Source organism: Dendronephthya gigantea, unplaced genomic scaffold (assembly GCF_004324835.1).
Source record: "Dendronephthya gigantea isolate DGI-Jeju-01 unplaced genomic scaffold, DenGig_1.0 000000F, whole genome shotgun sequence".
NCBI lineage: Eukaryota > Metazoa > Cnidaria > Anthozoa > Malacalcyonacea > Nephtheidae > Dendronephthya > Dendronephthya gigantea.
Window position 1 is genome coordinate 594,682 of NW_021163010.1, and position 26,771 is coordinate 621,452.

The 26,771-nt window shown below is 38.2% G+C and overlaps 2 protein-coding genes across 2 annotated transcripts; both read left to right on the top strand.

Moving 5' to 3' along the window:
- The first annotated feature begins 210 nt into the window (after positions 1-210).
- LOC114522229 (histone-lysine N-methyltransferase 2C-like) lies at positions 211-24,644 on the top strand. Its single transcript, XM_028542874.1, is given in 43 exon segments — positions 211-367; positions 509-574; positions 1,903-1,943; positions 2,364-2,530; positions 2,743-2,901; positions 3,208-3,640; positions 3,722-3,826; positions 4,014-4,071; positions 4,181-4,358; positions 4,467-4,581; positions 4,824-5,099; positions 5,227-5,559; positions 5,740-5,850; positions 5,987-6,094; positions 6,463-6,567; positions 9,768-9,949; positions 10,133-10,297; positions 10,507-10,718; positions 10,928-11,304; positions 11,451-11,543; positions 11,970-12,109; positions 12,300-12,520; positions 12,775-13,380; positions 13,544-13,617; positions 13,788-13,835; positions 13,945-16,842; positions 17,110-18,049; positions 18,242-18,330; positions 18,332-20,362; positions 20,474-20,575; positions 20,646-20,755; positions 20,971-21,097; positions 21,348-21,482; positions 21,611-21,723; positions 21,951-22,243; positions 22,455-22,543; positions 22,632-22,679; positions 22,837-22,967; positions 23,045-23,261; positions 23,373-23,453; positions 23,608-23,703; positions 23,899-23,985; positions 24,149-24,644. Coding segments are annotated over 42 exon segments (11,994 nt in total). The 5' UTR covers positions 211-367; positions 509-567; the 3' UTR covers positions 24,242-24,644.
- LOC114522220 (transmembrane protein 163-like) lies at positions 7,376-9,185 on the top strand. The gene has a single exon (XM_028542861.1). The coding sequence runs from the start codon at positions 7,994-7,996 to the stop codon at positions 8,810-8,812; it is 819 nt and encodes a 272-aa protein (XP_028398662.1). The 5' UTR covers positions 7,376-7,993; the 3' UTR covers positions 8,813-9,185.
- Positions 24,645-26,771: the final 2,127 nt, after the last annotated feature.

Sequence of the window (26,771 nt, forward strand, 5' to 3'; positions counted from 1 at the left end):
ATAGGAAATTTCATTTTTGAAACAAAATCGGACGAAGTAACTTGAAAGTAACTATTTTTTTGATGAAAAAGTGAACTGTACAGCGTCTTTTGTTCGCGTTGTTTCCCATTAGTCACGTGCTTGGATTTAACCAATAAAATGACGCTACTTTTACAGCGGAGAGAATGGACTTCTGGGCCACGAGCTGTTTTGCGCAGCTCAGAACTAAAATATAAATTGCTACAAGGTATGGCGGAGTTTTTTATACGAATTCAACTTGAAACGACATAAACAATTCTTGCAAGAAAGGTGAAACCTCGCCGTTTTTTGCCTTAACTTTGCTATTGGATAAATGAAGAAACACATAAAGACGAAATTATTTCCCAAGGTCTCTGCGAATACGTTATTCATTGCTTCTAAAAACCGTTTACAAATAGTTCGACCGGTTCATTGGAGTCGACTTGCAAGCGATCACATCGAGTGCATTCGTTGCAGTGAATATAATTTGGATTTTTTTTGTTTCTCTCAGATCTATGGATTACTGAGCAACAAGCCAGCGTTAGTGGAAGGCTTGTAAAATCGAATGAAATGTCAGGTTAGTTCAATTCACTCTCGTATTTACTAAAATTTTATTTGAAATATACTGCCAGCATGTCAAGGCATTTTGCAGAACACCATACTTTAACTAAAGTAGATCAATAGCTTTGATTAGAAGTTGTTCAGAATCAAAATCCACCACTGTCGGATTTTTGTTTGTGAACAAGAATGTGTGGAGTATAACATTATCACGTCGATAACGATTTTTATAACTGTGTTCGCGATCTGTAGACCGTGTGTTCTGATCATTGTGTTGATTCCGTTGAACGAATGCATTTACACTGTAAACCGCCTCAAGGTCACCTTTTCAATATTTTTCTAAGTACGGAAATATTTTTCTGTTTAGAAAATTTTCAAGCAGCACAATTCGTCTTTAAAGTACGAGCATTGTTGTTTTCGAGTTCGGCTTGCTTCCATTTAAAGGAAAATGTTGCAAATTCAGTAGTGACTCAAGCTGAGGTCATTTCGTTGTTGTCATGTCAATTGCACGTTTTATTTTTATTAACGGCACCTCACCATTGATTTTATTTTTCCACTCTGCCCTGGATGTGTTGGCGCAATGTTATATAGGTATTTCTCGTTAGAAATGCTCCAAAAAATGCCAGCTTCGTGCCAAATTACAAAAGAAATAACTTTCAAAAATGTATTATGAATAATTAGTGAGTTTTGGAGTAGAAGGCTAATTTTGAAAGTTGCATGCATTCCGTTCGACGATTCCCTATAAATAACTTTGGTTACTGAATATCGCTACACGCGATGTTTAAAAACTTTAACCAATACTTTACCATTTAAGTAATATTTCTCAAAGACATCTGGTCGCTTCTGCGATATTTTATTATTAATGAATGTTCATTTGTTGTTGTATTTGGCCGCCATAGCCAGCGGTACGCCAGGTTACTGCTTGGATTTTATCTTTTAAGAAAGAGATCTTCCCCGATACTCGAATGCTCGAACAATTTTCTTCGTATTTGGCCGCATATTAACTGTTCCCAGGAAGTCTCCGCTCTCAAAACAACATTGTTTACAAATTACAAATAAGAACACGTTGTTTCACGTTGAAATTTTCATTCAGCCATACACAACGTTGCGTCCAGCGTAATTTTTAATAAAATCGGTTCTTCGAATCAAAATGCACGCGTTCATGTTTTCTGTTGTGAAAACAAATCAAATAGCTATTCAAAAATAAGAACTGTTAGATATAATAATATCTGACAGCTGGAAGCTTTATAATACTGTAATGCTTGATATCAGCTCGCCAATTTTATATCTGTTTTTGGTTGTGAAAATATTGAGCCTACTGACAAACAACTTTGTTTTATTTTGTAGCAGAATCCAAAACGTTCGGTGGAAAAACAAGCCCTACACTGGTATGACTGACCTAATGAGATAATATTTTTATGTGCATTACTTACACAGGAAGTAACCCTGGATGTTACTTTGAGGACCCTTACTACAAATAAATATTATGTGCTTTGAATAGCACTTTGCTTTGTATAGAGCATTCAAAATGCTATCCTAAAAGCTTAATTCAGCAATTTTCATTTATTATGCTAATGTTTGACATTCAGGAAAATTAATGCTTCATATTGAAGTGCTATTATTTATTTGTGGTATGTGGTATGAAATAAATTCTGTAGTATTGGGGGGCTAGTTGTTATTCCTGGATTAATGTAGATTTTGAAATAAAAACTTCCCAACTCTTTGTTTCTCTTAAATTTCACCCTACTTAGAGTATTGATTAGGAGAGCTAAATTGAACTATTCCAATTTCGTTTGTTCATCTTTTAGATGCAAGTTTGTTTGGACATGAAGGCAATGCCAGGCAATATAGCTGTACTTTCCGAGAACAAAGACAACTATGCTTCAATTAAAGATGGACTTCGACCAGTGAAAAAAAGCAACAAAACTCGAAATAATCCTGCTAGTCATAGAAAGACCAGGATTAATTCAGCAAGGTCAGTGCTTATAGAAAAAAACTTCTAGAAGTGTTTTGTTCTATTAATTCAAGGGATAAACGACAAATTTTCATCTACTTTTTAGATTATATTTAATATTTAAACTTTGTACCAAAATAATTTTTGAACTACTTGTAATGGCTGTAATAATATAGCTGGTTAATTGCACTTAAATTTTGTCTTAACCCATTCATGTTATATCTTTTTATTAGCAAGCAAGTGTTAATGGTAAAACCAGGACCAGATGTTCCACCACCATATGATATGACAAAAGACTGTATTGTTCCTAACCATTTCCTACCACCAGCAAAAATCTGTGCTGATGATGATGATCAGGATATTTCATCTGATGCGTTTGAAGAACAACATATGTAAGTAAACATATGCTGGGAAAAACCTGAATTCACTACAGTATGAGATGTGCATAAATACTGTAGGCAAAAGACTGCTCATTTTTCTACTCTAGAGTAAATAGATCTATGAGGCTGTAGAAAATAAATACAGCGACTTTTTAAGGTGTATATATTGTACATTAACATAACATTCATTATATGAAATAAAAGATAATTGTGCTAAATCCATGGTATGCAAACCTTCAATTTGAATAATTTTGGACTGAGCTGTTTTCAATCAGTATTTTTTTTTTGCCATTCTTTAAACTAAAAATGTTGTTTTAGGAACAGTAAGGCATGTGCTCTCTGTAATCGAGGATTGGAAACACGAATGATGCAAGGTAGTCTCACAAGATATGATCCAACTGCTGGTTTTAACCCATTCCAACTTTACTATGAGCAGTTACCAAGAGATAAACCACCAGATATGCTTGAAGAACCAACACTAACAGTACGTCGTGGACCTGGACGACCACCATTTAAGGGAAGGAAGAAAAGCACTGTTGTTAATGGTTTCTCTGTTGTAAGCTCCAATCCTAATCTTCCTTTGGATATGATTCTGTTTGGAACTTCACATGAACGAGACATTGATGAACTTTTTGAGGCAACAGGTCATACTTGGTGCCATACATGTTGTGCACTTTGGTCTGAATTTGTTGAACAAGATGAGACAAATGTGAAAAATGTTGCTCAGGCTGTTTTTCATGCAATGACACAGGTTATTCTTCTGCTCCATTTTTAGAATAATCAGTAGTTTTATAGTTTTTTCGAATACTTAAAAAATCTTTCTATATTTCAGAAATGTGAACATTGTAACAACTTTGGTGCTAGTGTGTCATGTAATGACAAAAATTGTACGAAGAAATTTCATTATACCTGTGCTTCAAGTGCTGGCTGCTTCCAGGTAAATTCAACTCATAAACATGTGTTATTATTGTTATTATAGAGAGAAGATTAGGCAATATTGATGTCTGCAAACCGTGTGTATGATAGTGTTATAGACTTATAGTTAGTGTACGTGCACAAAGAAGTGAGTGCTAATCTGTTGGAAGCTTTCCTCAGCATTATTTCAAGTTGCTTTAAAATTATAGGAAGTGAAATCAAAAATGGTGTTGTGTCCTGAACATATTCATAAGGCAGAAGAGCTTGGTAAGCGGGTTTTTTTGGGCCATTTCCAAGGCCAGTTTTCAATTAATGTGATGCCCTCCTGGGATTAAATGTATAGTGCACTAATTACTAATATGCAACTTTCTTTTAGTTGGTGACGATGCAAAGTGTGCAGTTTGTGATGAAGTTGGAGATTTGACAAAACAATTATTTTGTTGCAACTGTTGGAGACATTTTCATGGGAAATGCTTACAACCCGAAGTTGATATCCTGCCATGTGCTCGTATGGCTTGGCATTGTCCAGCGTGTAAAATATGTAGTGACTGTGGGTAAGTACACTTAGAGTATGACATAGAGTTCTGTTTAGGAAATGTCGTTGATAAAATATAAAAGATAATTGTGCTTGTCCATTACTCAAATTGTTTATTCTTACTAAGGTCGTCTGTGGATGATAACAAAATGTTGGTGTGTGATATTTGTGATAAAGGCTACCATTTCTATTGCCTCAAACCTCCAGTTGCTTCTGCACCAAAGGATGGTTGGAAATGTGAGGTAGGAATTATTACTGAAGACATTTTTCTGCATCAATTGATATTAATTGATATTAATGTGAACTCAATTGATATTAATATGTCCCTGACAAATCATGACAAAGGGTCCCGTTTTGTCCATTCCTCACTCCCGTAATTCTTACAAAAGGTCTAAAATTTCCACCTACTACAAAAAGTATACTTTACTGTATGACTTATATGAAGTAAATGCGCCGTAACATTAGTGTTTGAAATGTTAAATAGAACTGCCGACGTTGTTATGACTGTGGTTCAAATACACCTGGTTCTGGTGCGACTTCAAGATGGCATTTCAACTATACAGTTTGTGATAGTTGCTACCAACAACGAAACAAGGGCCTATCATGCCCACAATGTCGACGAGCGTACAGACATTTCTCGGATATACCAATGGTTCAATGTAAAAAGTGTGAAAAATCTGTTCATAAAGAATGTGATGAGGCATTTGCTGATATGGTGCCATACATGTGTACAAACTGTAGGGGGCTTTACAAGCACGAGGTAAGACCGTAAGAATTTACCGCAATGGTCGGTCCTATTTTCATGACTTCATTGCAAATACTGCGCGTTTCAGTGGTTGCTGGGGGGTTTCGAAGAATGTCATAATATAATATTTATTTTTTACTAGCCAACGATTAACAATATTGAGGAAAATCCTGCAGTAATACCATCGAACAACCAACTACCTGGCAGTGAGGATATGCTTTCGTCTATGACAGATTCGAGTCTGTCCTTAGATATGAACATCAACATGAACATAGACTGCGGCGAGTTAGATGATTCCTACGATTTGGGAGAGAAATTGCCATTTGACGAGGAAATGGAAGTCGAATTAAAAGATGACGAGTTTTCAACCACAGCACAATTCTCCAACTCGCTGCAGGCCCCCACGCCGATCATTTCTAAGAAAGCTAATGTCAGTGGTGGCAAACAAGCTGGGAAACGAAAGTTGGCACGAAGGGTTAGTATGGCTTTTCTTTTCATAGATACATGTATTGTTTTGAAAGGTACGTTAGCTGGGGTCCCCTGGGATTTTTAGATATTTCAGTAACTTTCAGTAGCTATATCACTAAGAAATACAAGCTCTAAACCTCCGTAGACCTCGGGCATAAATATTTACGCTCTTTACCCATTCTTACAGCCTAGAGGCACAGGTGGCACAAGCAGGAGACGAGGGAAAACTGGCAAACCAGGAAGTAAATTAAAAAACAAAACTGTTCCTGCACAATCTGTGCAAGACAAAGAGAACCAGGTATGTCTCTGTCTGGTTGCTACTGTCAATGCTATTTTCCTTTCACTGAATACAACGAAACAGACTTTTTTCGTGTTGGTTTACTATATTTAACCGATTAGTTCCAATGGTTATACGTTTGTTGTTTTCGGTTTAGCCTGGTGGAGCGAACAGCCAAGAAGATCCGAATAAGCACATCTTAGGAGAAGGTTTGAAGTCTAGTTTGGTTTTGTTTTCAACAGACGACCGCAGGATGAAAACACAGGTGAATAATTATTATGTTGTTCTGCCTGCATGTTGCCTCACATGTTTTTATATGTTACATCAAACATTTTAAGCTACAAAAACGCCTCCTCGCCCCAAAGTTTAAAAGGAAAACGCGCAGGATGACGAGAGATTTCTCAGACACAATCTGCCAAAGCAGGATCAAACCAAATCATACTACTGAGGCAAAGTTATAGTCTGACAACTACATCTTGACAACTACATCTTGACAACTATATCTTCTCGCGTCCAACCCGCTTTTCAGTTTCCTTTTTTTCCTCTCTTCTTCACCATCTGGCGCCCCAAAAGAAGCCATGGAAACGAGTTAAGAACCTCCGCGTTATAACCACATAAATGATCGTATTTTAGGATATGTGCAGATGTTGTGGTAGTTTTGGTCAAGGAGTTGAAGGTCATTTAATACCATGTTCACAGTGTGGGCAGTGTTATCATCCGTATTGTGTTAACGTCAAGGTACCTCATTATTTCATTCTTAACCCTTTCTCGACCTAACCAATACTTCATATTATATCATTTAAGATAAACTATAAAAGCCCGTTTACGCTTGCAATTTTTTATATGAAATTTGGTGCGATTTATCTCTTGATAGCTACAGGAAATTTCTTTTACATGTCGACAAGTTGTATGAAATTTTTAACTACGCTTTCGGTAGTTAAATCGTAGTTTCAAAATAAACGATTCGGATTGGCTTATTCTGTCGTTAACAGCAGTTAAAAGTCGACAACCTTTATAAAACCGGCACTTGGTTAGATATCAGAAATCATAATATTAACTTCGTTCTGATTTGAAGAAATGTATAAAAATATGTTAAGATCCATATACTGAATGACAGGGACGGCGTTAAATAAGAGCTCCCACAGTCTTTTATTCAATATACCGTGAAATGCTTGCTACGCAGTTACAGGCACCTGTTTAACTCGTGATTGCGAGGATGTAAGCTAAACGAATTCACAAATACGGCTTTTTTGGAATCCATCTGCAGAGGGAACAAACAAACCATTAAATAATTGCTAACGAAAACCGGGTATCGAATTATAAAAAAACCTGAAAGTATGTACTAATTCGGTCTCTATCTCTTCAACATTTTCCCCGACAGGATTAATTTAATCCAGTTCCGTGTTAAACTGGACAGATTTTTTCTTCGAGATGACCGATACGCCAAAATGCCACAACTATGCATCAACTCGTTTATATTCCGTTCATAATTCATGATCAAACTTCTGATGGTTTCCAAGCGATATTTAAGATGTGTTTTTTTTAAAGCATAAAAAAGTAAAACAATTTTAAGCGTTGCGCGTCCACAAAAAGCTTTCATGGATTTCTTGTTGCTGCTGATAGAAGACCAAGAAATTTACGCTTCTGAGAAAGAATCTGTTAAGAAAGAATGTTAACAAAGAATCATTGCCGCAGCTGCGGCAGCCATGTACTGTAAATCGTATTTCAACATTTCCTTGAGGTTGTGAGGGTGGCGGTGGCCTGTGATCTAAGTTTTAAGTTTTTTCCACAAGCTTTAAATTACTATTAATCCCCATAACTTCGTGCCATTCTCTACGTGATTCTGTTATTCATAGAATTTCCGTATACACTCTGACTTCCGAAATATACCCTGAGTATATTTCTTCCTGAATTGTCCATGGAAGTCTGCGGAATCGCGAAGATTACATTTTCGAGTCCGCGTCTTAGTATTCAATGCAGTCCACGTTTACAACATTTATAAATAGTTCTTTTCTTCCGGAAAGCCGTAAAGTGCACATTCTTAAATCAAGACGAACACGATCTGTGGGCAGATATTTATGGTATCCTGCGTGGAGTTTGCTTGTCTACCTGTGCCATATTGGATTTGCGTGTGGTGCAAAAAAGATGACAAACTAAGAGCAACATGTCGAAAGATTCCTTGATGAAATGTGTTTTAGTTTCGCCACAATCAAGCCGAGATTCGAGGAAAAATGCTAAGAGCAATGCGACAAGTTATGAATGTTTTTCCTTCCTGGACGATGTCAAGTGTCCTCGTATTTCATGCCTGGCTGATATCCTGTTCCCACCAAAAAGAAAGCTTCTCCCTGCAGAGTTACTCAAACTAAACAGCCTAGCAACTCTTTTGTGTGTTTTTACTTTGCTTGTGGCGCTGGCATTAAGTGTTGTATGCTATGCAACTTATTCTGGCACAAACAGCTCTGGAATATTTGCGTATGCATTTGACGCCCTACTTCAAGCTATATCCTCGTTGATGTTAATCTGGAGATTTTCAAGCTTCACGAATGTTAGTACGGATGATAAAGAAACAATTGCAACACTTGGAGTGGCATTTGTGAATGCTGTGTCAGCCATTTCAATTATTGTGCCGACCATTTTGTCTGTGACTCGCAAAGAAAAGGAAACCGATATGAAGATTACAGTGATTGTGGCCTCTATAGGAGTGACATTATACTTTGGGTTATTTTATATCAAATTTAAACTTTCTCGCAAGTTGGGTAGCTCGGCTCTTATGACGGATACAATGGATTCCCTGGGTGGGTCATTGATGGGTCTGGGTGTGTTGGTTAGTTCACTCGTCGTTCTGTTTTCCAATAAAGCTTGGTTACTGGATGATATAATAGCTTTGATCATCGCTGGACTTATGTGTCTATATGCTGCAGTAGTTATGATCAACCAAGTAAAAATATGCACTAATAGTAATACACATAAAACTGCAAAATAACTTTAGATGATTTATACCGCTGAACATAATGTTTCTTCTCAGTTCAACAATGCGAGGCCTGGCGCTAGGAGATTTGTTGCATGAAGTCATTGTTCTCAAGCTATAGTAAAGGAATATTATACGACCCGGCGAATATGAAGGGATCGCTGCGAGATTTATTTAACCAGAATATGTAAAGTGCCTAGTGTTTGTGTTGATTTTAATGTTTATTGTGTAAATATTTTCTTTGTGCGTCCTACATTCCTGCTGTAGACGGAGATAAAAAATTTGATAAATTTCTAGAAATAAAATATGATCACGAAAGTGTTGAATCTACGTAAAAACGGCAAAGTTGCTTCAAAACGCACCGTTTTAGGTCCTGAAATTAATAAACCTAGGAAACATCAATTGGGTATTAATGTTTATATTAGGAAGAGGAGTATCGTATAGTTTTTATTTACCATCTATATAAACACATAGTATTGTAAATTGGTTGTCGATCCATGTAAGACTATGAGACCCAGTTGGTTTGCTTAAACAACGCGGACTAAAGCAACATGGGTTTCCTGTTCTACTTGTAGTGACGTCAGTATAACTTCTCTTCTGCAAACGTATGTCTTGAATTGCATGTTTATAATCCTGCATTCAGCCATGCTTTGCTATGTTTATTTACAGACAATCTTACATCGTCTTACATCACCTCTATTATTAATGTCATTCAGTGGTAGCTGTCAGTAGTTGGAACATTCAAGCCTAACTCATTTCTAGGATAATAACATTAACTTTTCTCTGTTTATAAATTTCCGTGGATTGCTTATTATTGATGACGCAAAGACCTCTTATATCAGTGACTCTGTTTCTTAAATGTCTCCGGATAAATATTAAGTTTCAACTTCTATAACTAAACATTTTAATGAAATAACCGGGCTGTTTCATAAAAAATTCATACCTGAATTCCATTTAAATTTGATTTCAGATCAACAAGGTGATAATCACAAAAGGCTGGAGATGTTTGGACTGTACATTTTGTGAAGGTTGTGGCAAAGGAAGTGATGAGGCTAGATTGTTGTTGTGTGATAATTGTGATATTAGTTATCACACATATTGTCTTGATCCACCATTGGATCATGTCCCTCATGGAGGATGGAAATGTAAATGGTACGTTTTAATACAATAATATCGTTTATTACAGTTTCTCGCAGCAGTTAGGCTGAATAGGGCTTTTAACCATAATTTCGACGTCGGCTCAAAAAGTCGACCTTCTCAATGTAACTTCATGGTGAGATTGTTCTCAATGATGACAAAAGTTTCCTGAAAAGAATTGGTTTAATTTGCTTCTAGGTGTGTGGTGTGTACTCTTTGTGCAAGAACAACTCCGGGGAAGTCGTGTAAATGGATGTCAAATTACACCCTGTGTGGACCTTGTTCTAGTCTAACTACCTGTCCAATCTGTAAAACTTTGTATAAAGTGGATGACTTGATGATCCAATGTGTTGAATGTGAAAGGTGAGTAATATCTAAACTTGATGCGTCGATGTTTGAAACAAGCCGGACATTATTAGGTTATGACTGCATGGCTATTTCAACGTGCTTTATGCATAACATGCGTGCATCAATATACCCGACACCGAGCCTTGATCAAGATACACGCATGTAACATGATATGTTTGGATCAACTCAATAGCGTTGTTTTTTGTTTTTTTTCTAATCTGTAGATGGCTTCATGCGTATTGCGATCAATTTACGAAAGAAATAGATGTTGAACGTGCCGCAGATGCTGGATACAAATGTTATTATTGTCGTCCAAAATCGCAAAGTTTTTTTGCTTGCATAGCATCTACTAGTAGTATAACGACAACCTCGCGTTGGGGTCAGTCTACGGTCAATACTCTCGCCTCTATGTCTTCCTATGCTTTTGGCACTTTTGGTGAGTTGTGTTTCTCTCAGGGCTAAGTACGAAGCATTTAACTATTTCACTATCTCATTTATTCTGCGTATAAGATTAGCGGATGTGAATGATCGTTCCTATATAGCTCACCGGCTGACGCTAGATCTGAACATGTTTCTTTATGTTACTTTGGTGATGACTCTAAAAACGAACTTCAGATACAAACAGCATTTTTTGTTTTCATTTAGGACCTTCGTCTCCAATGGCTACCTCCATTCAACATTACCATCCAGGATCAGGGAGAAAACCATTGCACCCAGTTCAAAGATACGGTTCTAAAGGAACAGTTGAGATGAGTCTTGCCAGTCGTATTGCACTCGGAAATACCGGGGAGAATTGTTCACCAGCTGCAGTTTTTTTAACTGAATGTGGCAGGAAGCATATTGATGAAACTAAGAGGCATCATAACAAAGTGATTAAGAAGAAACAAAAACCACGGAATAGAATGAGGAAAACTGATCAACCTGGTGGGAATAATGCAGTCACAAATGCAGAGAGGTCATCGTCACAAACTGGAAGGGGCACAGCTCCTGAGACTAACTCTGGCGGTGAAAATAACACCTGGGTAAGATTCATGTTTTATGTCATGCATGATTCGTGACATTAGGCCTTCTATATCAGCTAGCTAAACACATACGTTTGTGTAGTTTGACTCGAAACAATATCCAAGAATCTTATTTTCTGCATGTTTATTCTTCTTGCATGTCACAGTCTGCCCGTCAACCATTACAAGCAAAGAAGACGGCAAGCAAGAAACGTGATGGGGGTGCTGCAACTAAAGATAATCAATTGCAGAATTTACAGGTACATTTAGAAAGAATTCTTACATGTCATTTTTATAAATTTTATACTTGTTCTTTCTTTTACTTAAAATCTGGGGAAGAGAAGGGAAGAGACCAGAAATGATTTATTCTTATTGAAACAATTGAAAGAGACGATAGAACTCTATAGGTTAAGAGAACAAAGGGAGTGGTCATTCTAAGGCATATATAATCATAATCCATTGTGATTAATCACCGTGATTCAGGATAGTCTTATTATATATTGAAATAAGCGTGCAATTTTAGGTATAAAAGAAAGAACTTTTTATGATCCATCAAGTACCATTTATCCACCCTTTTTTATTTTGTATTAAGCACTTTGTGTTAATACAAAATGATGCAATATCCATCATGGTCGACCTTGCGACCTTATTACTATCTAAGTGCATGTCTAATCTCTTAATTTCAGATGGACTTTTTCGGACGAAGTTTATTAATGTCTACAACATCAAACATTGCTGAAAACATCCCCTACACTCATCCTTCGCCTGCCAAGGATGTCACTGATAATGTCAAAGAAACTGTAAGCCAGCCAATGGACTCAGTCAGGTTTGTATTGACGTTTCATTTATTTAATTCCGTTATTTCGTTGGACCGTAAAAGATCGGCGGCTCAAAAGTGTTCATCATGACGTCCATTATCATGACTTTGCCATGTCATCGTATTTTACGCATGATTTTCATCTGCTCAAAATGATCAAACACAACTGAACTAACAAACCTTTTTGAAAACATCTTAGATGGTCTACACCGCCCGCTCTTGCGCAGAACGTGCCTGCTGCAGTTCACCCACCTGTCACGTGTGCACCAGCAATGCCGGCACCAGACCCTATAGAAACCTTACCTACAGCTCCCGATTTGAATCTTCCTGATCCCGATGTTCTTGTCAATCAACTGGGTATGCTAGTGACAGCGGCAGAAGGCGAAAGCATGAGAAACGAGCAAGATTCTTCAAACCAAGGTGAGAAGTACAGTTCACTCTTTGTGTAAGAGTGCAGTTAAAATGTTGTTAGCATTTTTATGCAACCTGCCACTGCTTGTATAATCGACAGCGGAAAAAAAGATTGCCCGGAAATTGTCGCCATTGTGTTTCTCGTTCCATTGATATATTTCATTGTTGGAAGAAACGAAAAGTTTGGATTGAAAATATGTTTAAGTTATGGTGCTAAAAAGTTTGTTGAAACATTGAAAATAAATTTCTGTCATTTGATTCAGGTGGACGGTTAACTGGTGGCTCTGTTTCCAGCGGTAGCCATGTTACAGAAGAGGTTCATTCTTTAAACCCAGATATTCTTGTTCCCCCTGGTGGAGACCTACCAATGGTTGATAGTAAAGATATCGAAGAATTCTTTACTGGTATAGAAAACGAGTTAAATCAGAGACAACCCGGTTTAGTTTCTGATCCACTGTTGAGTTCTGTTGGTGTTCACGTGCAGTCCAACCCAGTTCCCCAACGTCCTCCCCCACCTCCCTACCCGGCTGCATCACGCGGACCATATCTTCGTGAGATTCATAGTCATGCTTGGGACACAATGCCAGTTGGAGAACCGCCGCCTTACCAGACCACACATCAAGACCATCGTATTCACACTAATATCGATATGGTTCATACTCCCACGAATGGTTCTCGTGTTGAACCCGAGTTTGAACATTTTGATGATGATTTAGGACCACGCCGACCACGTCCCGAGAGCCCCCGAGCTGATAGTCATAAGCAACTTCTAAAATGGCAGGAAGATGAAAAACTGGGAGCCATGGCAACCATTTCGCCAGTTCTTTATGCTAATTTAAACTATCCTAATCTTCGCGAGGAATATCCAGGTATTTTCCTGATTTATTCTTCATTCATTGCAGGGGAAAAACAGTACTTGCTCACGTCGCATTTGCATGAGAATTTTTCGTTTACTCTTAGTTCTGTTTATAGTGTATTTAATATATTTTTACCGGCCACCATTGAATGATTTAAATTTAAAATTTTCTATAGAATGGGTACCAAGATATCGGGCGATGGCAAGACTATGGAGAAAACTAAGAACAGAAGAACGAGAACCTTATCGGGTGAGCAAACTATATAATGCATTCTCATATAAGGAAACCTTCCCAGCGGGAGAGGGGGGTAGTTCATAGTGTTTGTATAGAAAGATGAATGCAACATTTATGATGAAGTTTACTCGTTGCTTTGTCCAACACAAACTTAACTAAACCTAATCAAATGTTTGTCTTCACAGCATAGAGCGAGAGACAACAGAGTTAAGTTGAAAGATCAGATAAAGCGGGTAAGTAAACCGTGACCACTATTAACACCTGTTGAGCCAATATATTCCTCGATATTCCCCTGTGACTGTAATGTCAGTCCTAATCTTCTGTTCCTACTTCTGCTTGCAGAATGGCACTTCAAAACCTGGAGTATCCAGTTCACAGATAACCACAGAGGCACCTGCAGCACCTGTTGTCAATGGACTGCCCATTGAACGTCAGCCGGAACATTCATCCAATGTTAAAAGCGAACGCCCAATATCCTACCCAGGAATGATTGCGCCAAACCCACACAACAATAACACCCAGGTTAATATAATTACCAACACAGAAAAATCTCAAGTGATGCAGGTTGTACCACAGCAACCCAATGCACAATATCCTTTCCCCTCAAAACCTTCCTTCCCACCAACTGAGCCTCTGGCGAGTATAAGTCAACCGATCCAACCAGCAGAACCAACGTTGACGTCACCCCAGGGCGCTCATAATATGGCAAACGAAGTTTCCAAGAAAGACAGAACTCCAAAAAAGAATCGTGGTGATCGAGACAAGGAACGGGAGTTGAAAGATAAGAAGAATCAAATATGGCAAGAAAGGGAGAGAGAATGGAAGTTGCTGCAGCAACAAAGACAACAAGAAAACCGAAAACAACAACTTCAAAACCAAGATATTTACTCTGTACGGAAAGACGTTCGCAGTAAACCAAATAAGACCGCTGACTGGAGAAAACCTGCGTCCGAGGCTGATAACGTAAGTCAAATTACAGTCCAACATGGCAGTCAGGCATCCGCTCATAATGACAGTTCAATTCAACGACAGTTGTCAAATTTCATTTCGTCCACCCAGTCGGGCGGAGTTGAACAGGCACTACAGGATGCTTCGGTCATTGCTGTACCTCATGCAGAGAGAGTTGTTGAAAATTCCCAGTCAAGCTCTTCATTTCCAATAGAAACGGTCGTTGCGACAACCTCAGTAACATCTGTTGAAATCCAAGCATCGCGTTGGAGGCACGAGCCATCGTGTCCTCCAGGGAATTCTTTACCAGAAAAAACATCAAGAATCATGTCAGCCGAAGAGCAGCCTCAGAACTGGTTGTCCCAGCGTGATCAACATCAGCATACACAGCATTCAATGCAGCAACACATTTCAGAATCACAATTACATCATCATGAAGTACGATATGAGCTCCAGCAACCTGGCCAACCGGAACAAACAGGTTTTAATCAACCAACATTAGCTCCTCAAGTGCCGGCTTCTACGCCAAATACTCCTATCTCGTCAAATAACGAGCTTAACAAACCCGTGTCGAGAGAAGCAAGTGCTTACCAATCAGCTACGCAGCATTTAGCGGTGACCCGGCCTGAAATGTCCGCAGTTCATTCAACACAGAGTGAAGCATCTGAATCAAACCGCGACCAAACACCGCGTCAAAAACAACAAGAGGCACTACAGAAGCAGCAACAAATACAACATTTGCAGAAACAACAACAGTTGCAACAACAAGAAGTGTTACAGCGAGAACAACGCAAGCAGTTGGTCCTTGCTCAAAAACAACAGCAAGAATTTATTCAGATGCAGCTAAATCAACATCGTTTTCCCCCACAACAACCGTACCAGCCTCCACAACCACCTCGTCAGGCCAACCAGTTCACAGTTAACACAAAAGAAATGCCCGAGATAGACACCGAAGAAGAACATCAGGAACGTTTGCAGTATTTATATCGACAGCGACAAATGCAGAAACAACTACAAGCTCGACAATACATGGTGCAACAGCAAACACCTACACCACAGAATATGTGGGGAAATAATGCGCAGGTAATGCCAGGCGTACCTCCAGCCATAGCTTCAGATCCAATTCAACAACGACTGTTTCTTGAACAACAACGTACATCTCAGCGTCATGATCTTCAACTTGTTAGCATGGATAAATCAAATCATCCCCAGCATATTTCTAATCCTTTCAACCAACAGCCTTTACCTGCAGCAATCGTAGATCATACTCCAAAGTTTAATTTCCATGAGCTTGCAAAGAATGGTCAAAATGATTCGGAATTTTTAACAGCAACACAAGCAAGTCACTCGCAAGCGAGCATTTCAACATATTCCACCCAAACCCTAGCGACGAGTCATGCTTCCACGACTGCAATCTACTCAGACATTGCTTCTGCAAAGAGTGAGAAACGAAAGACTGGAAGAAAGGATCGTAGGAGTTCTACAATCGATCTTTCGACGCATGCTGGTCATTTCGGAGCTGCTGGTTATCCAAATGCTGCTGTCGAGACTGAAGCTCAACGCGATATTGTTGCTGTAAATCATTCTGGAAACATTGAGAATGAGATCTTACCTGTCAGTCAAGAAACTTGCGTCACTGTGGACGAAGGTAACGCTAGGCGTGTTGATACAGCTGACCCAAGCTTTGCCCCTCCAAATGATGAAGTTAGGGAACACGAAGATCAAGGAAATGGCGACGAATTCAGTGGAAAACCGTTAGTTCTCCCGTATGGCACAGGTAACCCATCTTTACCAGCTAATCCAGCCAACCCACAACCAGTTCTACCACCGCCACAACTTGCCCTCTCACCTCAACAACAACACATGCTATTACAAGCTCAGCAACAGCAGTTACTTTGGCAACAAGCTCATTCCCAGTTACAACATCAATATCAGTTGCTGTATCAACAATTACAACAGTTGCAGATTCAGTTGCAACAGACTCAAGATCCCGCATTGCATCAGCGGGTTTTGCAACAGCAGCAACAACTGAGGTTTTTGCAGACACAAATACTGCAACACTGGCAACAAGGACAACTTGTTGTACAACAAATACATATGCAAGTATTTGGTCTAAACGCGATGTATAACCAAATGGATCCGACGCAGCAGAAACACATGCAATTATACCAGCAGGAACTTGTGCGCCAACAACAACAGTGGGCGCAGCAATATGGTAGCTCCATGGGTTTGACGGATATTTTTGGAAGAAATCCTGGCCTGCCACAGGATATTCGGCCACCAACCAACGAGGTAAGTTGTTACAAATGTAAGAGCTCTAAAACAAAATGTTTTGGTTTCTCACTAGCTTTTCACAAGCAAAGGAATTTGTAAAAAATTTTACTGTTTAAATATGTCGTTGATTTTTCTTTCCGTTTTCGTAGTGAGATTGTACATAGGGCATTTCCACGATACTATTGTCGCTTTGATCACACCATTAACTTCTCTAAACTACTATAATTGTATTTCTAAACTCACTGTAAACATATAGTTCACGTAATTATATTTTTTCGCCACTAGGAGAAGCCAAAACGTAGTCGACGATCTCGAAGTAAAGCGAAGAATCCTCCAAAAGAATCAGTTCCTACATCAAGTGCTCAAAATATTGAGTTGACTCTTAGCGATTCCGGACCTGTTGTTCAAAAAACTCAAGCGACGACCATTACTCAAGGAACGGCAGAAATCACAACAACCGTGGCTACGACTGTTGCACAAAATGTACCTGAAAGTGGAGCGATTACTAAAGATGAAAAGCAAGAGCGACAGAATGAAGTAGAAATACAGCAACAAGGTCTACAACAACATGGTCAAGAACAAACTGTTGAACAACAACAGGTGACTCAGCAATCCGAAAAACAACAACCAACTTCAGGGTATCTGCGAGTCGACCAGCTACAAACTCAAGATTCACAGGGACACTATCAAGGTCAACAACAACAATCTCAGGAATTGCAACAACAACTGGCACAAAACCAATCACAGCCAAATCAAATTCAGCAGCTAATTCAGCAACAACAGCTTCACCAACAGCAACAGCAACGTCGTCAACAACAACACCAGGAACAGACACACCAACAACCTCTGGCTATTCATCAACAACAACTTTCACAACAACAACTTGCGCAACAACAACCAGCGCCTCAGCAACAACATCAGTCCCATCAAAGCCAACAAGAACAACAACAATCACAACACGTTCATTCAGAAAACATTAAACAACTTAATCAACAACCTGTTGCTGACCATATGCAGCTTCAACATCAATTACAACATCCACCGTATGAACTACAGCATCGCTCTCAGCCAACAACACCCCAGCAACCAACTCCTTTTCCACAACAGCAAGAAAATTTGGAACAGCAAGCATATCGCACACATGGTGAGATATCTTCTTCATTCAACAACAGTGATGTCACAAGAGATCATCCTCAAGCTGTGTTAGAAAGACGGCCAACACCAGGTAAATGAAATTAGGTTTTATCATGTCACAAAACTGGACCACAATCACATTACTAGGACAATTTTGTAGGAATTTGTTGTTGTTTTTGTAAACCATTATAGCAGTAGTATTTCGGTATCGTAAACCTGCCTAATTAACTAACAAATGTTTGCTTCGGTTGTTGTTTGATCATTTCTTGTGTAAACTTTACAGATGGTAGATCCAAGATGGAGCGAACGAATAGTGCCGTACATGACGGCTCATGCAGACCTGTTGATAGCTCATGTATCCCGATCATCACCGGTCAATGATGCAACACAGCATAGTTTAGTTGGTAGTTCCTCCACGTCACAATCTAGGACAGGTATCACTTCACCCAAAATAACCAGCGTCCCTAACGATACTGGAGACAAAAATCAGGCTCCGAAAGCGCTTGAAAAACTGGAAATGATGGTTGCCGATATGGATGTTGAAGCAAAAAGAACAGAGGCGGAGACCGCTCGTAGAGCTGAAGAGATGCAAAATGACGATTTCATTTCGGAGACGCTGACTGTGATGAATATATCATCCAGCAATGAAAGTCTACAAACTTTATCTGGGCAGAAAGACATTGTCGCAGCTGGAACCTACGGTGTTAATATTTTATCCAACATTCATGGCTCAAGCAAACCGGAGGAAATGAAGAATGAATTTGCTGGAAATAATCATTTTGTTGAAAAGAAAGTTCCCGAGGAATTGACCCTTAAGAATGGTTCTGATTTAAGTTCCCCCAAAGCTGTAGCCGCTTCATATACATTTATGGCAAACGCTGAGCTAAAAGATATTCAAGATACGACGAAAACGCTTGATAAAAATGATACGAAAGATGATTCACGAAAATCTTTGGAGAGTTCACATGAACAAGAACAACAAAAGCCGGAAATAATGAACAAAGAGCAGGATGACCTCGTCAGAGTAAAACGACAATTTGAAAGTGAGGAGCGTGAAAGAAAAATTTCCGAAAGGAAAAAAATGAAAAGTCTGCATTCTGATCGAAAACATAGCAAGAAAGAAACAACACGTCGATCATCGAAATCTAAGAAAGCGAGACTCACCGATGAAGCTATAGTTCAATCATTAAAAGAGCTTCCTCCTTTGCAATTGTGTGAACCTGAGTTTCTGATGCCTAGCTTAATCATTCAACCAACACTCAATGGTTTATCCCGTGGACAAGCCGCATTTCGAGGTTCATTTGGCCGCTCATACATCGCTGGTGTTGACGATCATTACGCGAATAAAAAGTTTCCTGATGTTAAAGCATGTTTGGGTAATCCTCCAACCCCACCAACCTCTTTACCACCCTCCCCCACCTTTGTTCACAATCTAGCAACGAAAGAACAGCGGGTGTATGACATGTTAGCCGAACGAACGCATAATTCATTCTCGAATTCAATGTTTCCAACACCTCCCTATGGTGACTCTGGAGCAGACGTTAAAAATGGTCTTTCGAAAGGGAAACAAGTTGATCGTATACACCGTCAAAGATATGGCGCGTTCGAAGATCATTCGCAAATTTTGGCTGGAACGGCAGCACAAAACAAGACATATCCTGCATTTGTTATCGATAAAGGTTTGAGTGTTCGTAGTAAAGCTGAAAGTTCTCTTCAGATGGACAATGATGTAAACAAGATATACAGTGATGTTAACGTAACATTAACTATTTCTGCAATCTCAGATAAGACTGTTCATGAAACCGTAAATGCAATAAGTGAACTAATCAATGTTGATACTCCAAAAACATTCACTGTTCAATCACCAGTAAGAATTGCCTCAGCTGTGTACTTGGATAACAACGAGCGGATTAGAAACACGCAGTTTCCTACAGGACCTAACGTGGAGAGAGTTATGTCGACTGCTTTAGACAATTCAGAAATGAAGGAAGATAATTTTGGACCATATTGTCGACATTGTGATCTTGTTATACTTGGTATTGGGGTTGTTAGAAATACTTCGACAGAAGAAAAAAAGGATGATTCAAATGATAGCAGGGCGTTAGATTACAAAAATGTTAATGTCGAAGATGGAATCAATGATGATAGAGATATATTCTGTTCAAGTGCGTGTCTAAAGCAGTATTACTCGTTGGATACATCTGAAACTTGTTCAAGCAAAGGATCTTCTTCATCCGTTACCACTCCTGAGGAGGAATTAAAAACTAAAGCGTTGGCAACATCAAATGAATTTGTGAATGAAAATGATGGGGAAATGAAAGTGAGAGGCGATGAAGTCGCTGAAGGAACGTCATCTTGCTCGCTAGGGAAATCTCACCAAAAATCACAAAATGATGAGGTAGAGGTCAGTTATTTTTTTTATATAGTCAGAAATTCTTTACATCTCGTTTTTTGGATTGTCTGTGTTTGTCTTTTGCTTCATTGTTACTCACTATTCTTCCCCCCCCCGTCGTAGGTTGAGGAAAAACGCTCTAAGAAATCTCAGTGGCGGAGATGGAAGGAAACACCGTCTCCGAAAACAAAACCTAACGAATTATCGGATGATGAAGTTTTCCAGGTAATTTTTGTTCTTTCGTATGGCACTATTATCAACTATTTACACCTTCACTTCATCCGTTTTCTTGCAGCTTTTGGTTAAAAATGGAATGGCAACAGAATCAAAGTCCTCTGAAAAAGACAGAAGGTCTTGTGTTTTATGTTATCAATCTGGTGACGGAGATACCAATGGTAGAGCAAGGTATGTACTTCTGTGACACTTGAACTTTACGTATTTGAAAATGTCTCGACGATATCCACCATCTTCAATAATGTATCTTCGTCCTGTTGAGGGAAGGACTTGATTTATAAAATGATCCTTGTGTAAAATCTATGCGCAAATAGCACCGCAAGATTACTGTTGCCACTTTTTATTTCAGTGATTGCGCGTGACTCGTTTAATGATTTTTTTCCTAGATTACTGAATGTTGATTTGGATGCCTGGGTTCATCTAAACTGTGCGTTATGGTCTCATGAAGTTTATGAAACACAAAACGGCGCGTTAATGAACGTTGAAGACGCCATCAAGAGAGGGGAGAAAACGGTAATTATCCCGGCAATGTTGTTGTTCAAATTAACAACATCAAACGGAAGTAGGTTAGCAAGAGAGGAAAAAAAGGTCTGATAAAAACAACAAGGGAACTATACCGGTAAAATTCGTAGTTCCTAATTTCTCTGGGAGAACTATATTTAAATGATAGAATTTTCAAGGAGGAATAATGTCTTTGTCAGGTTAAATCAGTTGTTAGAAATATTTTGATTCTCCGTCTTATTGCGGTTTCTCCCATCGATAGGAATGTGTTGTTTGTCATGGCAAAGGTGCGACCATCCTTTGCAGCAAAGTTGTTGGAACATGTCTTGTCAACTGTAGCAATAGTTACCATTTCCAATGTGCTCGTGATCATGGTTGTCTCTTCTTTAAAGATAAGGTTTGTCAAATATCAACAACGTATACATTATAAAGAAAAGATTTTCATACTCAGAGTTAGTACCTTAATTGTCATGCTGGATCGAAAGGCTTCATTATATCATACGAGTTTATGTTTCTTTAATTTAGACTGTCCTGTGTCCAAAACATCAAAGTGATTATTTAGAGGAAAATACTTTGCCATCTCATGCTGTATTTAGAAAAGTGTTTGTCAACCGCCAAGAGATTGAACAAATTGCAAAGTAAGGCGCTATTCCTTTCATTGCTTTTTCGAAGCAAGTTCAGATTTAAATAGTCAAATAAACTGGCGATATGAAGACTTTGTAGAAATAAAGTATATTAGTAAGATAGGGAAATATGAAGGCAAGTATGGCGATATATGAATTACCAGAAGTGTGCATGTGTTGACCATGTGAAAGTTGCAAAACACTAGCTAGAACAAGGGAGTAACGATTTCTTCATCATCTAGAATGCTGAATCATAACCAGACGAGCGAGAAACCATATTCATTCAGGATTGGGAATTTAATCTTAAACTCCATTGGTCAACTTTTACCCCATCAAGTGCAAGCATTCCACACTCGCGATTTTGTCTATCCAGTTGGCTTCTCGACGACACGAATTTACTGGAGCATGCGCGTCGTCGGTCGGCGATGTCGTTATCAGTGTCACGTGAAAGATGTAAATGGTGATCCATATTTTGTCGTGAAAGTTGAAGAAGAAGGATACGAAGATGTTTCGTTTGAAGCCAGGACACCCAGAGGTAAATTGACCTAAACTTTACAATTAGCGATCTTCCCGAATTAAAAAATAAATCCAAACAATACATTACTGGTAAATCTTGTCCCTCAAACTTCAAATTTCTCAAATTTTACGTTCTCATTACAAATATTTGATTGTTCATTTAAGTTCTTTTATTTGTACGGAGCAGGAACAATTTCTAATTGTATTTTGTATACGTTTTATAAAACCAGATGCGTGGTTGAAAATACTTGAACCAGTCGAAAGCCAACGGAAAAACACAAATCGTGTGAATCTTTTCCCAGGGTACATCACTGGTGAGGTAAGAGTGTGGAGGACAAAAAGATTATATAATTATTTGATAATATTATTAATTTACTGTTCTAATGATATTCCTCTCTTGTCGTCAGGACTTGTTTGGCCTTTCAGAAACTCTTATTGTGCGGATTGTGGAATCGGTAAGTGATAATCATGTCTTGGACAAATTGTCTATTAAACTGTCAATCATATTAGTTGTTGTTTTGAGAAGCTTTATCCTTTTTCAAATAGATTAACATGCTTGCCCTGTCTATAAATGTATACTTTTTACTCATATTTTTCACGTCTTATTCCCAGATGCCAGGTGTTGATCAAATGCAGGGCTATAACATGAGATATGGTCGATCACCAATTATGGAGCTACCGCTGGCCATCAATCCATCAGGTTGTGCACGCTCAGAACCACATCTAAGAACACATTTCAAAAGGTGATTTGACTAGAAAAATTTGATCACATCAAGTATGTTATGTAATATGTATCATTAAAATGCGTATTTATTAACAGGCCTGCGAGAGCTCGTCGCTCCACTAAGAATGCCTCGTCAGCAACTACCGTTGTTGTTCCACCAGAAGAGTTCAACAACAGTGTTTATTCAAAACAATTTGCACATTCTAAAACCCAGCAATATCGAAAATTGAAGTCCGAGTGGAGGTCGAATGTTGTTCTTGGTAGATCACGTATCCAGGGGCTTGGTTTATTTGCCAATAGAGATCTCGAAGGGGTAAGTTTGATAAGTGTCAAGTAATCTATGTCTGCCTTGCGGTAATTATTAAATATTGTACATCAATATATAACATGACTTCAATATCTTCAATTTAAATATTTTCACTAGAACAACATGGTGATTGAATATATTGGTTCAATCATAAGAAATGAAGTGGCGAACAAAAGAGAAAGAATCTATGAATCTCAGGTAAGCTCCAGTTTTGTTAATGATCTACGTATCCCAGATTGCTCCAGGATGATCAAGCATAACACGTCTTACAAAATTGATCAGTTCGTTCATACCACTTGATGATGATGGCTTTACTTGCGTTCCAACAACTTTATATTTCGCCTTATTTTAGAATCACGGTGTTTACATGTTTCGTATTGATAACGATAGCGTCATTGATGCAACGATTGCCGGTGGACCTGCTCGATACATCAATCATTCTTGCCAGGTAATTTACCCATAGTATACCTGTTTTATTGTTTCATTTAATTCTTTGTTACTCTATTCCACGATCTTCCTGAAATGCTACTGTGTTCAGCTTAGTGTTCGCAACAGCTGCACCTTCAATATCTCTGCTGTAACTCTTAGTTAAATATAGAGCAGGCTTTTTCCTTGTAAATAGTTGTTTTTTCTTGATTTTTAGCCAAACTGTGTTGCTGAAGTTGTAAGGTTCGAACGAGAACAGAAAATTATAATAATATCAAACAGACGTATAGAGAAAGGAGAGGAGGTAAGTGCTCGCGTATAATAAATATAACTTATTACGGATAGATTACTCGCGTTCGCGCTGTCTAACATGGCAAATTCTATCATTAAAAAATTATAAAGCTCTAAATATAATTTTAGACTTTACTCTTTAGTGCCTGTTTAACAATATTTCTTTTATTTTTCAGTTAACGTACGATTATAAATTTGATTTCGAAGATGACCAACACAAGATTCCATGTTTGTGTGGGGCAGTGAACTGTCGGAAATGGATGAATTAATTCTGCCTCGATCTCGTCATTTTAATCACGTGAACATGTCCTGTATTTATTATTTATTTCAAATGGGGAGATATGAATGAACAATTACAGTAAAATGTAAGCGCAGAATTAGAATGTATTGTAGTAGTTTTAAAATGCCCTTATTGTACAGTCTAAATATAGTATTTTTAAACAGTCTTCTGTAATTGTACATTTTACAAAGATAAATTATTTATTCTTCAATGATAGAAGACTCTTTGAATGTAAGATGTTTTGGTTTACTTTTAGAAAACGTATAACACAACCCCGATACGTGTATATACAGTGGATATAGATATCGAATATATAACAGTGCGTAAATAATTAAAACACTATGAAATAACATTTTTGTGATATGAACAGAGGAAATGAATTATTCGTTATTTTGAATTAAAAAGGGAGTTTACTAGAATAATGTTTTGCAGACAGAAAATATGCATCCAGTTCCATCATTGCGTCCACTTGTGTACCAAATCAGTTACATTACCTGTTCACTTTAATTTCGCTTTGTTATGATAACCCCGGCTTCTAGAAACGGGTACCATGTGGCGAGTTCAAAAGTAATAAAGAAAAACGAGAATTCTTTTCAATTTTTACCAGCAAAGCAAAATCACGGAAATTAAGATGAGAAACTCACAACAAACATGTGGCCAAAAGTAAATATTGTGTTAACTTCAATAAGTGGCATTTGAGAAGCTCTTCAAACATTTTTGTGACAAATTATTATATTAGTCAGAAAACAACGCCTATGCTGGTTATGCTTATAGATCACCACTATGGTCAGCACCTCTCGCTCTTTTATTGCGCTATAGACTTATCGTATTTGATTGGTTCATGTTCTTTTAAAGGAAACAATAGTAATCTGAGCCCTGCTATTTATCCCGGTGACATTCAGGAAGAAAAAGAGGGCATTGACATGCATTAAATCTATCCAAATCTCACTAATACAATCGATATTTGAATTCCATGGACTACACAATTTGATCTGTTGTAACAGTTTTACGTCATAAGCTCCCAATTTCATGCAGGGGCAAATTTGAAAAGGAAACCATAAATTCAATGGTCTAATGATTATTCTATTTTTATCATAATATATTGCTTGTCGGTAGTTAAGACTTGAGAGAGCATTAGATGTAGGAAAAAAATTTTCATTACAGACAATGAACGTTGAGAACCGTAAGACGAATTACTTGATATCATTTACACCGTTATTACCGCTAACTTTGGTCGAGTAGGATGCAATTTAAACAATAGATAATGAGATGATAATGAGCATGTGGTTTGGTTCAGGTTCCTTTCTTGTAACAGCAGTTGTTTTTTCTTACCTGCCAAAAATTTTGGCGGGGGGAGGGCGCTTGATTCTTTGTATGCTTATCTCCGCGGTCCATGAAAATTGGATTTTACGACAGAAATGAGAAAATTGACTTGTGTGTTAGGCCTGATACAGCCGGTCGCAGCTGAATAATTAGGCCTAGTCTCCATTAGTGCCATAAAGGAGACAAAGAAAACAAAAGGCTGGTGTTTTAGACTCATTATCATTCATCGAATTCAATAACTACAGCAGTGCATATCTAAAAAAGGCCATCACTCAAACCTCATACAGTTGAACTGCTAATAGTCATGTTGACTAAACTGATAATGCTGCTACTTGCCTGTTCTTACACCTTTTCTCACAAAGATAACCGTGTGTATTTCGATACTCAAGGGTCGGCATAAGCCGCACGATAGCTTTGCTCCAACCGATAAGGGCTCGGAAGCACTTGATCGTCAGCCTCAGGAAATGTTTCCTCAAGCAATATCAACTATGATGACGTTTGATGGATGCCCATGTTATCTCAGTGTCAGTGTGTCAGTGATATTGTACAGTATGTATAAAGAAATTTAATCTAATTTTTGCATGTCATTGTATGCGTGGTTGAGTTAATGAACATTTTTTTCATACGAATTCAGCCTTATTTTGGCATTGAATAATGAATTTTTTAACAGTTTACAGCAAAGTGTGAGTAGAAAACATCTCACAGGCTAGGCCAAATTTTAGTATTTTGTCAAATCAGGTTCTTTGGGTATATTGGTATCTGACCAAAAAGTAATAGGATATGACGTCTCATGACGTACCAAGAGGTAAACCAAAAGCCAGTATTGCACTTGAAAAAACTTTAAATGCACAAAGATATCACTGTCATCGTACTGCAGTCCTCGTGTTAATTTCTATATTTATATCTCAACTGGAATTTAATTGTTGTGCGTGACATTGATCTGGCAACATGAAGCCATGAACGTATTGAACTATTGAGCATTAACAAAGAACGGTACTGTATCCCTGCTGCTGGTGCCATATCATTTGCGTGAGAAAGAGTTCAACCTCAATTTTGCCAGAGAAAAAGAAAGTAAGGGGCTGGCGACAAAAAGGAGTTTTAACCGTATTAGGCAAATTGGAGTGTTGTAAAATGAGCATGCTCCACAACCTCTTTACTCTGAATTAATGCAAATATGGATTAATTAAAAGAGAGGA

Bases quoted from the DNA above. Each gene is read 5' to 3' on its own strand.
- LOC114522220 (XM_028542861.1), top strand. From the start codon at position 7,994: ATGTCGAAAGATTCCTTGATGAAATGTGTTTTAGTTTCGCCACAATCA.